The 13,437-nt window shown below is 52.4% G+C and overlaps 4 protein-coding genes across 4 annotated transcripts; 3 read left to right on the forward strand and 1 right to left on the reverse strand.

Annotated features, from left to right (window-relative positions):
• Positions 1–3,108: 3,108 nt before the first annotated feature.
• On the forward strand, positions 3,109–3,784 carry BO97DRAFT_243661 (uncharacterized protein). Its single transcript, XM_025690811.1, has one exon. The coding sequence runs from the start codon at positions 3,383–3,385 to the stop codon at positions 3,719–3,721; it is 339 nt and encodes a 112-aa protein (XP_025546868.1). The 5' UTR covers positions 3,109–3,382; the 3' UTR covers positions 3,722–3,784.
• A 1,259-nt stretch (positions 3,785–5,043) lies between these two features.
• Positions 5,044–6,930, forward strand: BO97DRAFT_429096 (uncharacterized protein; the record flags this gene model as incomplete). The annotated part of the gene is made up of 2 exons (XM_025697345.1): positions 5,044–5,809; positions 5,870–6,930. The coding sequence occupies 2 exons, from the start codon at positions 5,044–5,046 to the stop codon at positions 6,928–6,930; spliced, it is 1,827 nt and encodes a 608-aa protein (XP_025546869.1).
• A 1,043-nt stretch (positions 6,931–7,973) lies between these two features.
• BO97DRAFT_355837 (Sds3 domain-containing protein) lies at positions 7,974–9,593 on the forward strand (the record flags this gene model as incomplete). The annotated part of the gene is made up of 2 exons (XM_025692149.1): positions 7,974–8,411; positions 8,502–9,593. The coding sequence occupies 2 exons, from the start codon at positions 7,974–7,976 to the stop codon at positions 9,591–9,593; spliced, it is 1,530 nt and encodes a 509-aa protein (XP_025546870.1).
• Positions 9,594–11,153: 1,560 nt separating this feature from the next.
• Positions 11,154–13,369, reverse strand: BO97DRAFT_418382 (uncharacterized protein; the record flags this gene model as incomplete). The annotated part of the gene is made up of 1 exon (XM_025696520.1): positions 11,154–13,369. A coding segment is annotated over one exon (2,216 nt), but the record flags the coding sequence as incomplete, so codon positions are not given.
• Positions 13,370–13,437: the final 68 nt, after the last annotated feature.

Here is a 13,437-nt window from a genome sequence, read left to right on the forward strand (position 1 = left end):
CCGTTTTTAATTTATGTTTCCGTACATTTACGGAGGACTGAGATTAGATTGCGTGGTTTGATGGCTGGCTTTTATGGATTGAAGAATGCGATTTGATGAGGGGAGTTGTTGGTCTAATATGTGGGAGTAGGAAGGAGAGTAATCTACTTGGATTTGGATCTGGATCTGGATGTGGTTTGTGGGGTTGTTGTGTTGAATTTATTGATTGATTGATTGATTGGTTTCTTTTCTGTTAATTGATTGATTGGTTGATTGATTGGTTGATTGATTGATTGTAGATGGGGTGGATTTAGGGGTTGGGTTGCGTGTTGTTGATATTGTTGATTGTGATTTGATTGCGGAGTTTATGGGCAAGAGGGTAGACTGAGTGGGATGATGCTATGTTTTACAGAACCGGTCGCATCAGGTGGGAAATATGTACTGTACATAGAAAGTAGAATGTTGGATCTTGTCGTGGTAGTCTGGATTCTTCCGAATAAACTGGACGGTTCTATGCATTGAACCTACCATCAAGAACACTTAATGCACTGTATGTATGCAGATAGATAGTATCCCATGACAGTAGCACGAACATTCATAGCCATCATACTACAGCAATACTATAGACAACCCAGACCATGATCAACACACAATAAACCACCGACCAAAATCTAGACCCTTGTCGAACCGAAGAAACAGGATTTCGCAGGATCTACAGTCCAAATCTACATTCAATCTAAGTACTGTATAAGCCGGTCGAATTCTGATGTCCTCACTCTTTAAGTCTGAAGCAAGTCTCCCGAGACAATCGACAGAAAATCAGGTGACAAGTCAGTCCCAATCTCCCAGACCATGGGTGGTGGGGGAGGGGGGGGGGGGGGAAACGGAGGGGTGGCTTATGGGCAAGTCATGGCTTAGCCTTTCGAAATGTGTCCGTAGTGGCTTGGACTGGGACATGACTCCAAGGGACAGACAACATAGGTAGACCCATTTTTCATTATCCCTACCGTTACAGACAGATGTCAAAACCATCCACCATCATCCCGCGGAGTTTTCCCTGTGTTGACAACTTGACCCAAAGCACGGGACCCAACAGGCCAGGCCGACAGGACAGCCACTGACGTCGATACCGGCATTTTAGATGGAACCAGAGCGCGGGCGGATGGAGCCGATTCAGAAAAGAATGGCCAGAACTGAAGGTTGCGCCTGTCTGTCAACAGTAGCAGCAGCAGTTCGACGCTCTTTCTTGGGAGGGAAGAAGGGGGGGAGGCTTCGATTCTCAGTATTGAAAGTGAATTTATCGAATGAAAAGGGGTATCACGCCCAGTAGACCGGTAAGTAAGTAAGTAGGTTCATGAGTGTGGTGGACCAGACAGAAAAAGCCACGGGCACATCTGGATTTCAGCCTCAGGCTCGGCGGGTGTCAGCCCTGATCTACAGTACAGTACACACAGTCGGTCAATGGATTGGGTGGGTGGTTATGGTTATGATTATAGTTATGGTTATGGTTATGGTTGGAGGATCTCAGACACTACGGTACAAGAAATCGTCACGGCTAGGTCGGCAAGTTAAATAGATTAGGGAGAACAGGGAAGTGCTGTGGTTAAGAAAGGTCAAGAAGTTCCTTTTTAGGTTGCCTTCAGTCTTCAAGGTTTATGAAAGGGAAGAGGAAGGGCGCCGCCGGGGCGGGATACACCCTTCACCACTGCATGAGAAAGTAAATTGTTCATGCTTGGTGACTGTATCTCTTCGCAATCAACGTACGAGTAAATAACTTCCAGATCATCTCATAGGCTAAGCCACAGCACAGTCATACCCCCAGACACAGCTGGCTGGCCAGCTAGCCGGCCCGAAAAGCACAACACCAACGATGACAACGACACAAGCCCAACCCAAGTACTCAGTAAAAGCAAATCGAACCTTAAATCCTCAGAAGTAAAAAAAAGTAAAGGGGAACAAAAAAGACCAGTTATAGTACTACTACTACTACCACCACCACCAAACCACCCCCCCGATCCACGCATCCACGCATCCTGATCACATTAGGCGGATCTTTTCGGCAGCACGGAACAAGGGTCTAGGCGTCAATCCGCCCGGATGCGGCAGTGGATTCGATCGCGCCATGCAGGTGCGCCTTTCTGCGGTGTTCCCCCAGAACCCAATCAAAAAGACGAATAGAGCGACACTGGAACCAGGGTGAGGAGGGGGGACGGACAGGGAAGTTCGACGACGTCAAGATCGGGGAAAGCATAGATGGGAAATGAAGTTTAGAGATGATTCATGGAAAGTAGTCGTTGACTGGTCGATGCGATCGGGGGGATTGGGCCAGCGGACTGGGTCTGGGGAAAGCAGTTGAGTGGGAGAGGAATCTTTTTCCTCTGGGTTTAGTGTTTACTGTTCTGTACTTACTTCGAGCTACATTTTCATATTGTATCGATCATCAATTGAGTTCCATCGGAGCTGAGAGGACAGGGATGAAGCTTTTCCATCGTCTACGTAGTCGTACACCTACCGAGAAAAAAGAAAACCTCCGAACAACATTATGTATGAACTTTGTGCAAAAGGCCGGCGATGATCGAGCCCGAGCCATTTCACCACTAGGCCCCTTCAATCTATTTATACATGCTCTCCACAATTGTTGTGCACAGATTTTTCAGCCGAGAGCCCCATCTTTCATCTGTGCAGGGACTATCTTCCGGGGCGCGGCCTGGGATGCTTTTTTTCGCCTGTCTGTCGGTGTGACGAGGTGTTTGCTGTTAGTTAGGTGGGAAGATCAATATCAATTTAATCTGGGGTGGTTTTTTTCCAATTACCCCTTGTCGCCGAGAAAAAAAAAAGGGAGAGAGACGGGTTGAGGCGAGCTGTTTCGCATCTGATTCAGAGGGTGTCTCGACCCGGAGATCCGATCAATGGCTCGCACTCGCGAGACCAGGCAAACAAGCCTCCCGATCAGACTGCGCAGGACGATCGTCGAAAGGTATGCTGATCCGGGTAATACGAGATTGTTCTAGGGCGAGTGCGGGCAATAGGGCGCGACTCGCAAGAGAGAAAAGAAGCCCAGACCATCACTTGTCACTGCCACGGACACACCTTGACGGGGGGGCCTGGTAGGCTGGCAGGCAGGTCGGCAGCCCTGCCATGGATGTAGAAATGGGGACGCACTGCTCGGAGATCGATAATGCCGCATTCGACATAAAAAGTAGTACCAGCAACGCAACGGCTGACTTCGGGGAGGAAAACGAGGAAAGGGTAGAGGGAGCCTGAGGAGGGGGTATACTGACCAGGTCATCCGCAGGTCGTGTGTGCTTCCCCCCGTTACCACTTACCAAGTTAACCACCCACAAAGAATAAAGCCGGGTAAAGGCGACCGTCGAAGGGGACAGACTCCAGGGTCCGTGGAGTCATGACTGGAGTGAGTCCAGTGTGTCCAGTTCTAGGCGGTGGGTCTTTGAGTAATGGAAAGAGGAGGAGGGGGCAAAAAAAAGCCAAAAGAGAAAATTTAGAAAAAAAAAAAGAAAAAGAAAAGAAAAACCAAGGACGGGCGGAGGAGGGCGGATGGAAGGGAAAGAAGCAGAGGCAGAAGGCAGGCTCAAGTAGTGGGTGGTGGCCACGACAAGAGGAAGGTCCGTGTAATGCCGATTACGGTAAGATATCGCCTGGCTTTGCCCATCTTAGCTCCGATCAGCCACTACTGTATGGAAAGGTGGACGGTCTAGATGAGTCGGCGCAGCGTCTGGACTAATCTGGGAGAGAGAGAGAGAGAGAGAGGGATGTTACCGGACAGTTACAGGCATTACAGTAGAGATGGTCAGTAGAGGAAGACAAGTGGGAAGAGAAACAGATAATTATATAGATCTATAAACTAGAGCAGAAATGAGGGATCATTCAAACTAATTAATTCCCCAACATAACTAACATGTAGATAGTCAATTCCATTCCCTCCGCTCTTCTCTCTCAGGGCGTGTCTGCAGGTGTATTAAACGGGTAGTAAGTCGAAAGAGCCCGCTTGGAGAGCGGGCGGCCTCGTGTCAGGGAATTCCCCAATCAGGCAGGGCGCACGGCGGTCTAGAACACGGGTGGAAAGTCGCAGCCCGAGGAGACTGGACTCAGTCGAAAGTTGGTCCTTTCGGGCTGTCAACTGAAGATGGTGAAGGAGGGAGTGAGGGTGCGCAGTCACTCTTCAGAGAAAGTTGGCCAGTTCTGGCCCTTTGGCTCATTTCCCTTTTTCTTCCATTTTCTTCTTGACCCTTTTTCCTAACCAACCTTTCTTTCTCCCCCCCCCAAGAAACCTTTTCCTTCTTCGACTGAAGTAACTGACTATCGTGGTTCTCCAGTTTCTAGTTTCTAGTCTCTACTTTCTAGAATCTAGTGTCCAAGTTCCTGGTCTCGACAGCAGTCTAGTCGCGTCCATTTGGTTTGAGTTGGGTCTTTGCTTGCTCGCCCTTCAATTTCGCCCTTTCCCCACTGTATCATCATCGACCATCATCAATCAACCACAATCCACCCGCATTTCCACTCTTCCACTAAACTACTATTAACACCACTACCACCACCACCACCACCACCACTCCAACTCTCTTTTCTCTTCCTCTCCTCCCTCCTCCTCTCGCTCCTCTTCCTCCCTTCTTCCTCTTCCCCCCTCTCTCTTCGTCCCCTCATCTATACTTGCCTCCTATACTCCTACCACCCAAATATCCCGACCGTCCCGCCTAGTCTCGTCCTCCTCCGCTCACTCTAACCGGTTTCCTGTCTCAACCACCACCACCACCACTACTTCTTCCACCACCTCGTTGCCTCTATATGTGCGATCGGTGATTCGACCAAATTCTCCGTGAAATATTCCAATACAATACGATCCCCTCAACTCCCTCTCATTCACCTCGGTCTTATCTTCCGCCTCTTCCTCCCGTTGCTCTCACGGCCCGGTTCTCTCATTGGGTCCGCCTGCATCTCGCTCGCGCTGCTTCCTCTGTGCCAGCAGCGCCTTCAACCGCAGACTGAATGAATCCGCCGTTGTGCCATGGACAGTTTCGGCCTGCCTTGGAGGTGCGAAACAGCTCGGTCATGCGTTCTCCGTACTCAGCAGCCTCTAGCTCCTCAACTTCTCCATCATCGTCAGAAGTGTCGGGCGAACCTAGCTCGCCTATAATAAGAGCCGTGTCGCCATTCGACTCGCACGACCCCCTTCGCCTCAGCCCGATCTCTCCTGTCAAGCCATACCACCACTCTCCTCGAAGATCTCCTGCATCCTTCCCCCCCGACACCGGCTCGAGTCGGCTCAAGCGTCGAGCCTCGCAAGGGTCCCTTATCACCAAGCCCTCTCCAGTCTCCCGTTTCCTCTCGCGCAGCAACGCTTCTCTCCATCTCCCATCATTTGAAGAACTAGGTCTCTCGTCGAAGGCCTCTCGCCCAGACTCGCATTCCACTTCTCCGCAATCCCGTCTCCGTCTTTCCACTGGTCCGACTGCCGCAGGTTCGCTGGCGACTCGAGCATCGCAGTCTTCCTCGACGACTGGGTGGGATTCGTCCGCCAAAAGTGACTACCTCTCCGCTCTTCCACCTACTCCCCCGGATGACAACGACCATATTGCGTGGAACCCCACTGCCGAGATGTTGCTGTTCGAATCGCATGTGACCCGAGATCATGGGCCCATGGTCATGGACGAGGGCCCCAATATCGGCAATTCCCCAGCGCGGACTGACGGCCTTAGTAGCCCCTCCGACCAGCTGTCCAACGTGTCGCCGTCGAGCTCCGGTGGCAGCCCAGGTTCATCAGGCGAGATGGATTGTGACCACAGCTCGTGGCTAGAGAACAGCATCGAAGCCACAGGTAAGTCCCGGGTAGGCCATTCAGGTTCGCGAGCGAAGCTAATCGATGCATCGCGAGTAGTCTCATCGCTTGCGCTTTCAAACTCTCGTGGCGAAGCCGTCAAGATCGTCTCGCAGATGCTTCCCTACCCTCGTCCAGGCGACAAGGCCGCGACGATATCCTCCAACGACAGTGTCTATTGTTCGTTAGTACAAGCGGTCCAAAATCGACTTCGCCATGGACAGTCGCCCTACATCAACATTACTCACGCGGTCCCCGAACAATTCAGCCTCTGCAACCTACCGTCCTCTCCCCCGCATAGTCCTCGCCCTCTCTTTCCCAACAACGACTACTTCAACCCGACCGTCTTCTCCAGCGCCGCTGTCGTGTCGGCCTATCACGATTTCCGCGGTCCCATCCAAACCAGAGCCTCGCACTCGCCTATGCCGGTCGTGCCGCCCCATACCGTCCACCTCTCGATCCTGGAGCGCTATCTTCCTCCCTCGTCGGCCCAGGAATACAAGGATCTCTTCTCGCCATATCGCCCGTCGTTCTTGGTTGACCGACTGTCCGAGCTGTCTCCTGATGGGGGCTCCCTACTCTTTGTTTACCCTACTCGCAGGGGCGGATCGACCTTCAAGTCTCAGTATTTGGGGCCTATCCTGGACCCCTTGCTTCGCCAACTCGTGGTCGTGAATGAGCTCTCCACGGATATCGGCCGTTATCTGGGCAAGCTCTCTTCCGTTTCGCACATGGATGACTTCGACACGATGCGAGAAAATATTTCCCAGCTCTGTGGCTCTTTGAGCTCTTCCTCTTCCCAATTTCACATCGTGGACGCTCGTAAAGGCAGCGCCCACCTTGATCGGGAACTTTGGACCGAATGGTTCATTCACCAGGAGAAAGCTCGCATGAAAGAGGTGCTGAGCGTGTATTGGCAGAACGGCCGGCGCCTCCCAGCGACCAAGGCTGTTTCCAATGTGTCTTCCACGAACTACATTTTGGAAGACAAGGAGGTGACGTCGGCCATGCTCTTGGGTGAGATCTTGGATGGAATCCGACGACGGCCCTACGGCGAGGATTCTGACCCTCACGACGGTGTCGAGTTGGGCGTTTTCGTCATCCGCCGATCGCACTCTTAAACGGGCTCGGCCGGAGTGGAGCGAGCTGCAGCGGGCATTGCCCCTTGCGTCTCTGCCTCGTTTCACCTCCTTGATTCTTGTCTCAATCTCTTGTCATTTCTTTCTTTCTTTCTTTCTTTCTTTCTTTCTCTGCTTTGCTTCATGGTTGGATATATGGTCGTACAATAAAAGGGGGATCTATTTGATCCGGTGGCGTCTTGAGGAGTTGGATGGACCTTGGGGGTCAATTTACATGTTTGGGATGTCTGTCTAGGCAGCATTGGTTGTTTGCATTGTTTATCCGTTGGAACAGAATACCCGGGATATCTTGTGTTATGGAAGCGTGATGACCACTTGCTTTGTGGCGACGATGTTGATGAATATTATTACCATTAGCTTAGATGATGGATCGCAGGATCCCAATTATCAAAACAAACAGGATGCGTTCATCCCGAAAGACTCTGCGCAATTGAATAAATTTTACTGAGTACATGATCAATTGTATCACCAGACTACAATATCCTATCATGTAGAGTCAAGGATGAGATGCAGTGGGCAAGCATGAGTTAGCGGTGTTCTTCTTTTTCTTAATTATGCATCAGTCGTCAATGACAGGATGTTAAAAGAACAATGGATGTTCAATAGAGTCCACCTCAATCAATCAAAGAAAGTCCAACTGGTCCCCTTAAGCCGGGCGGTGAGAAATGTCCCCGACACTAGCCTGCATCAGGCCAACGGCCGGCTGCCCGCCTTCTGCTTCTCCGTCACTGTCCAGTCCATCCATCCATCCATCCACTCCACACACATCCAACTTTGCTCTCGTTCGCTTGGTCTTCCTCTCCAACTGCCAATTTCTCTCTTCACCTGGATGTGTACGCTTATCGGGATTGGGACCTGTACTGCTCTTTGATAGCAGCAGTCCTCCACAATCTTCCGCTTATACCGTGCTCCCCCCCCCCCCCCCCCATACAAAACGGCAACGTGAAAGAAAGATTGCTTTCGCACTTTGCCAGCCCTCCCTCTCTCTTCTACCCTTTTGACCACCCAGCGACCGCTCCCAGATTATGGCTTATTCGCCTGCTCCTCCATCCCCGGTTAATGGTAGTAGCAATCCCATCATGTCTAATAATATACACTCCCGAGGACGCTCGACGAGTCCCCCGACCAGCGTGCCGCTGTCGAAACGGGACAAGCGACGCAGCGCGCTTCAGGAGCGCCTCCAAGACCTCACAGCTTCCTTCAGCCAAAATCGGGACACTCAGTTCCGGCAACAATTGCATGCCCTCCAATGTGACATGACCCTCATCAACAATGCGGATCCCTACGATCCGGGCCCGCTGCCCGACAATCCGGACGAAATCGCACAGTTGATTGAGAGTACCGTCGGCGGAGGAAAATTCGCCAAGGAGATGGCCAGTCTGGCCGGGATGTGGTATGCGCGATTCGTGCAGGAGATAAACCAGGCCAAGACTGAGAGAGACTCGGATTTGACAATGTTGGCGGTAAGTCTGGGTTCTCTTTTTACTTCGAGCATATCCCCTGTCGGGAGGGATTTTTTTTTTCTGCCCGTGCTAATGAACTTTCTTCCCTAGCATCGTCATACCAACAACCTTGAGCGGTTTCGGCGAGAGTATGCGTTCCGCGTTCACTTTGCTGAAGAAGAATACAAGCACCTTGCGAACACCCTCCGAGAACGTCTCGTCCAGACCATCACCGGCAAACGGGCTCGTCTGATGCGGGAGAAGGAGCAGTTGGATTTGGCCGACACCAACGCTCTGCTCCTGCACCCTAACCAATTCAGTATCACCAATCCTGCCAGCCCCGGCGGCATCCACGGGAATCGCAAGACGCGGCATACTCGCCATCGCGCCGAACCTGAATTCAACGACGGAGCCATAGCCGAATCCTACAACCGGCGGAAGAGAAAGGCGCCCGAAGAAGATGTCGGCTCTCCTGTGCGAGATTCGGGCTTGTCATCACACCCGGCCGAACGTGCTAAAGCTCAGATGGTGCAGCAGCAGACGGCGCCCGCGTACGCGATCCAGAATCTCTTCACGGAGAAGGAGCTCAGTGCGCACGCCAACCACGCCCACGTGGCGACCGTGCATTTTTTCTCGACCTCCAAGCGTGCGGACCAGCCGTCGGGGGCGGCGACCAACGGCAACAATACCGACGCAGACGAGGGCTCCGGCGTCGACGGCACGGGTGCGGAAGACAACGGTACCCCGGCCACTGATATGGCGCGGACGGCCAGCCAGAACTTCCACGCTACGCGCTCGACTCGGGGCCACGGCAACCACGCCCTGAACGCGCTGGCCGAGCTGTCCGACAAGCCCGCAGTGCGACCCAACCTTCCGTACAACATCCTGGCCAACTACCACGCGCGTCCAAGCAATAACGGCGCTCCCCCCTTACCGCCGCTGATGAACGAGGAAGTCGACGATGACTGGGCCCGCATGGACCGGCTACACAATAAGCCGGCCGGCTTCGTTGACCGAGGCCTAGCACAACTGCTTGTCGAGAGCATTCCTGCCGAGGTGGACGGCGTCCCTCCGAATCCCAACCGATTCAACATGTTGCACCCGGACTTCCCGCCGGACATGGGAATGCATCTGTACCCTCTTACAAAGGACACGGGCGATGGGCCATACAGTAATGAACGGGCCAAGAAGAGCAGAACCTAGAGCACCTTCACCATCTGTCATTTTTTAGCTTCCCATTCTTGGAAGATGCTCGTTTGATGCATGACAACCCGCACATATGTCTCATTCTCTTCGATCTATTATACCTTCTTGGCCCCGGCCCTTCTCATAAATCGTGGTTGAACCTATCTATGCATTGAATACCGCCAACATTGCATCGCACGAATCTTCAAAAGACGATTGAAATCCCAGCCAACTACGACGATGACCATTATCTACTACCACACCAAATTCCGCCAGAGTACCTTTTTACAGTCCTTTTTACAACAACTACTACTACCACTTACACAGAACACACGGGAATACATACAAACAGCGGGAGTAAAAATCGATAACTCTGATTCTTCTTTTTCTTCGTGCTCTATGTTTCAGAGCTTGAAATCTTTTTTTTCTGTCTTGAAGGGCGTTTGGGCGGCGAAACTGGGGAGAATTTGTTTTGATTGATTGATTGCTTGTTTATTTATTGATCCTTTGATTTTTGCTTCAAGCTTTACTGTTACATTATCCTCCCAGGAAAGCCATTGGATTGGGGATTCTGACCTTGCTTGTTTATTTGGCTGTCTGTCTGTCTGGCATACTTGAATCGATTTGAACAGAGCTGAACAGAACAGGAAGCGGAAGAGAAACCCGGCTCGGTAGTTTAATTTATCTTCCATACCCTACCTACATACCTACCTACTCACCTATCCACCTTCCTAGCTAGAGAGAGAGAAAAAAAGAGATGAAGAAGATCCCAATGCGATGACAAGACATGACAATGTTATGTTATCCTCATTTTCAATTTAATATTGATTTCGCATGCGATGTATATCGTGTTTAAGAATATGGTGATGGATATGGCTATGGGCATTGGTCACGGTAGTGATATAGTCGGCAGAGGATTATCTCCCCCGTCCCGGCTCCTCAAACCCGTTAACACCTCCTATACTACCTTGTCTGATTTGAGACCATTCGATGTGATAATCTGAGGAACCTGGAGGACTATGCATGCTTTATCCCCTCTATCACTCCAGTTGCTATCGCTGTTGCATTTCTTGGACAAGATAAGATAAGACTCTGTTTACTTACATGGGGTTGTTCTTTCGGAAATGGGTGGGATATACGTACGTCTCTCACCCTTAATATAATCTCTAGCTAGCTAGGATGTATGAGAATAGAAGAGAAGAGGAGATGATATAGTCAGTTAGGTTGTACGGTTTACGCCCAGGATGGATCTACGTCTCTAACCCTCGATGCAATCATTGGATTTGAATGGATGGGGTTCGAGGAATGAGAGGGTAATTAATACAGTCAATTTTGTAAGGTCATTTCAATTACCTGTTCTTCATCCATATCAATCAATATTAGTTGAAAGAAAGAAAGAAATAACAGAGAAAATGGGAAGATGGAAGATGAAAATAATGACCGAAGTAAAAACACAAAGGAAAGGAAAGGAAAAGTAGATTCGCTGGTGGATAAATCTGGGTCCAGCTCGCCTATCTAGTAAACACAAGTAGATCATCATTAACTACGAATTAAAGCAAAACAACTAGACTAGCTAGGCTAGGCTAGGCGTATGAGTGTAGCGATCATGGCAGCTACCCACCACGTCCATGAGGGGACCCCGACGGTCACACCGCTGTTGGACCACAGGGGCGTGTAGCTCGGCGACGGGGTCGGGCTGCGGCTTGGGGTGCCGGAGTGGGAGAGCCAGGCGGCGGAGGAGGGGTACCAGGGGTTCGGCAGGCGGGTGGTCGATGGTCCTGGCACGACGAGCCCGATGCTTGTCTGCGAGCTGGCAGTGGCGGTGGTGAAGACGACTTGCGGCACGGTCACGGTCCAGGTGGAGTAGGTGATTGTGGTGCAGGGGACGGAGGGGCCGGCGGGGCCGCTGCTGGAGATCAGAGCACTGCTGTTGCCGCCGGTGACGGGGGCCACGCCGCTGGGGATCGGGGTTGGGCCGAGGGTGATGCTGGAGGGGATGTTGGTGACGATGCCTGGGTTCTGGGGCACGTAGGCCGCGCAGATACCGGTGAAGCAGGAGAGGGCGGATTGGACTTCGGCCGCCGAGGAGCTCCATGCTTGGATGCACTCGATCACCTTCTTGGTGAGTTTCTCCGAGGGGCAGTAGCAGCTCGTGTCGCTGTTGGAAGTGCACTTGGGGACCAGTTCGAGCCACGTGTTGATGCACTTGGGGACTACACTGGGACACGAGGCAGACGGCGCGGGCGAAGGCACCCCTGTGACAGGGGCAACGCCTGTTGGAACGACGACCGTCCTTGCGATGGTTGAAGTCGCGACCATCGTGATCGTGGATACGGTGCTGGAGACAGAGGTGACGGGCTGTCCGGCGGATGTGATCACCGTCGTCACAGGGCAGGTGGTCACAGTCTCCCATGTCACAACGGTGGTTGCGCTCTCAACCGACGTGATAGGAGCGACGGCGGTTGGCGTGGCCGAACATTTGGGGCAGATAGTTGAGACGGAGGTAAGAACCACTGTTGAGACGGTGCTGGTGACAGAAGTGACAGGAATACCACTCGAAGTGATGACCGTGGTCACTGGGCAAGTAGTCAATGTCTCCCAAGTGACGACGGTCGTCGTGCTCTCGAGCTCGGACGAGACAGGGGAGACTCCTGTAGGCCCAGGAGGAGCGCCCGATGAGACGAACGAAGTCACCGTGGGAGCAGCGACAGTTGTGCTCTCGGATTCAGAAGAAACAGGCAAGACTCCCGTGGGACCAGAAGGAGCACCGGGCGAAGTGATTACGGTCACAGTGGGAACACCGGCTGTTGGCCCGGATGGGGAACCAGGAACAACAGTTGTCGAAGCCGAAGGGACACCCGGGACAACCGTGGTCGGAGCAGACGGAACGCTAATCACAACAGATGTTGCAATGGTGGAAACTGAGGTCAGAGTCATCGTCGACACCGTACTTGTGACGGACGTGACAGGAATGCCGCCCGAGGTAATGACTGTAGTAACCGGGCATGTGGTCAAAGTCTCCCAAGTGACTACCGTTGTCGTGCTCTCTAATGCAGACGAGATGGGTGAAACATCGGATGGGACTGGCGTGGGAGCAATGCATCGAGTGCAAACGGTTGAAGTCGACGTAATGAACACAGTCGACTCAGTCGAGCCCACTGACGTAGATACAGTGCCACCTGCCGAGACAGTAGTGGTCACAGGGCTGGTGGATACCGATGTTATCGTGACGACGGTAGTGCTATCCACGCTCGAAACAGGGGACGAAACAGGGCCTGATGTGACGGGAGCGACACCGGAGGGAACTCTTGTAGGGGCAATGCACTTGGTGCAGATGGTTGACACCGAGGTGATGGTCACGGTTGACTCCGTAGAACCCACTGAGGTAGATACAGTTCCACCCGCTGAGATAGTTGTGGTCACGGGGCTAGTAGACACCGAGGTGACGGTGACGACCGTTGTCTTGTCCACACTCGTAGTGGGCGATGCAACGGGCCCTGATGTGATGGGGGCGACATCGGAGGGAACTGTCGTAACAATACACTTGGTGCAGATAGTCGACACCGAGGTGAGTGTGACAGTTGAGACAGTAGTCCCTACCGAGGTGCTCACGGACCCTCCTTCTGAGACAGTGGATGTTACGGGACAGGTAGTGACAGTGACATAAGTAATCGCGGTGGTCTTGTCCACGCTAGTGACAGGAATGGGGCCTGAGGGAGCAGGACCTGTAGGGGCAGGGCCCGAGGAGATCGGACCAGAAGAGATGGGCGCCACGCTCGAGGGGATTGTTGTCGCTACGCACCTCGTACAGATAGTGGAAGTTGAAGTAAGGGTGACGGTTGATACGGTAGTTCCCACCGAG

Source organism: Aspergillus homomorphus, assembly GCF_003184865.1.
Source record: "Aspergillus homomorphus CBS 101889 unplaced genomic scaffold BO97scaffold_60, whole genome shotgun sequence".
In the NCBI taxonomy this organism is placed as follows: domain Eukaryota; kingdom Fungi; phylum Ascomycota; class Eurotiomycetes; order Eurotiales; family Aspergillaceae; genus Aspergillus; species Aspergillus homomorphus.

Bases quoted from the DNA above. Each gene is read 5' to 3' on its own strand.
- BO97DRAFT_243661 (XM_025690811.1), top strand. From the start codon at position 3,383: ATGACTGGAGTGAGTCCAGTGTGTCCAGTTCTAGGCGGTGGGTCTTTG.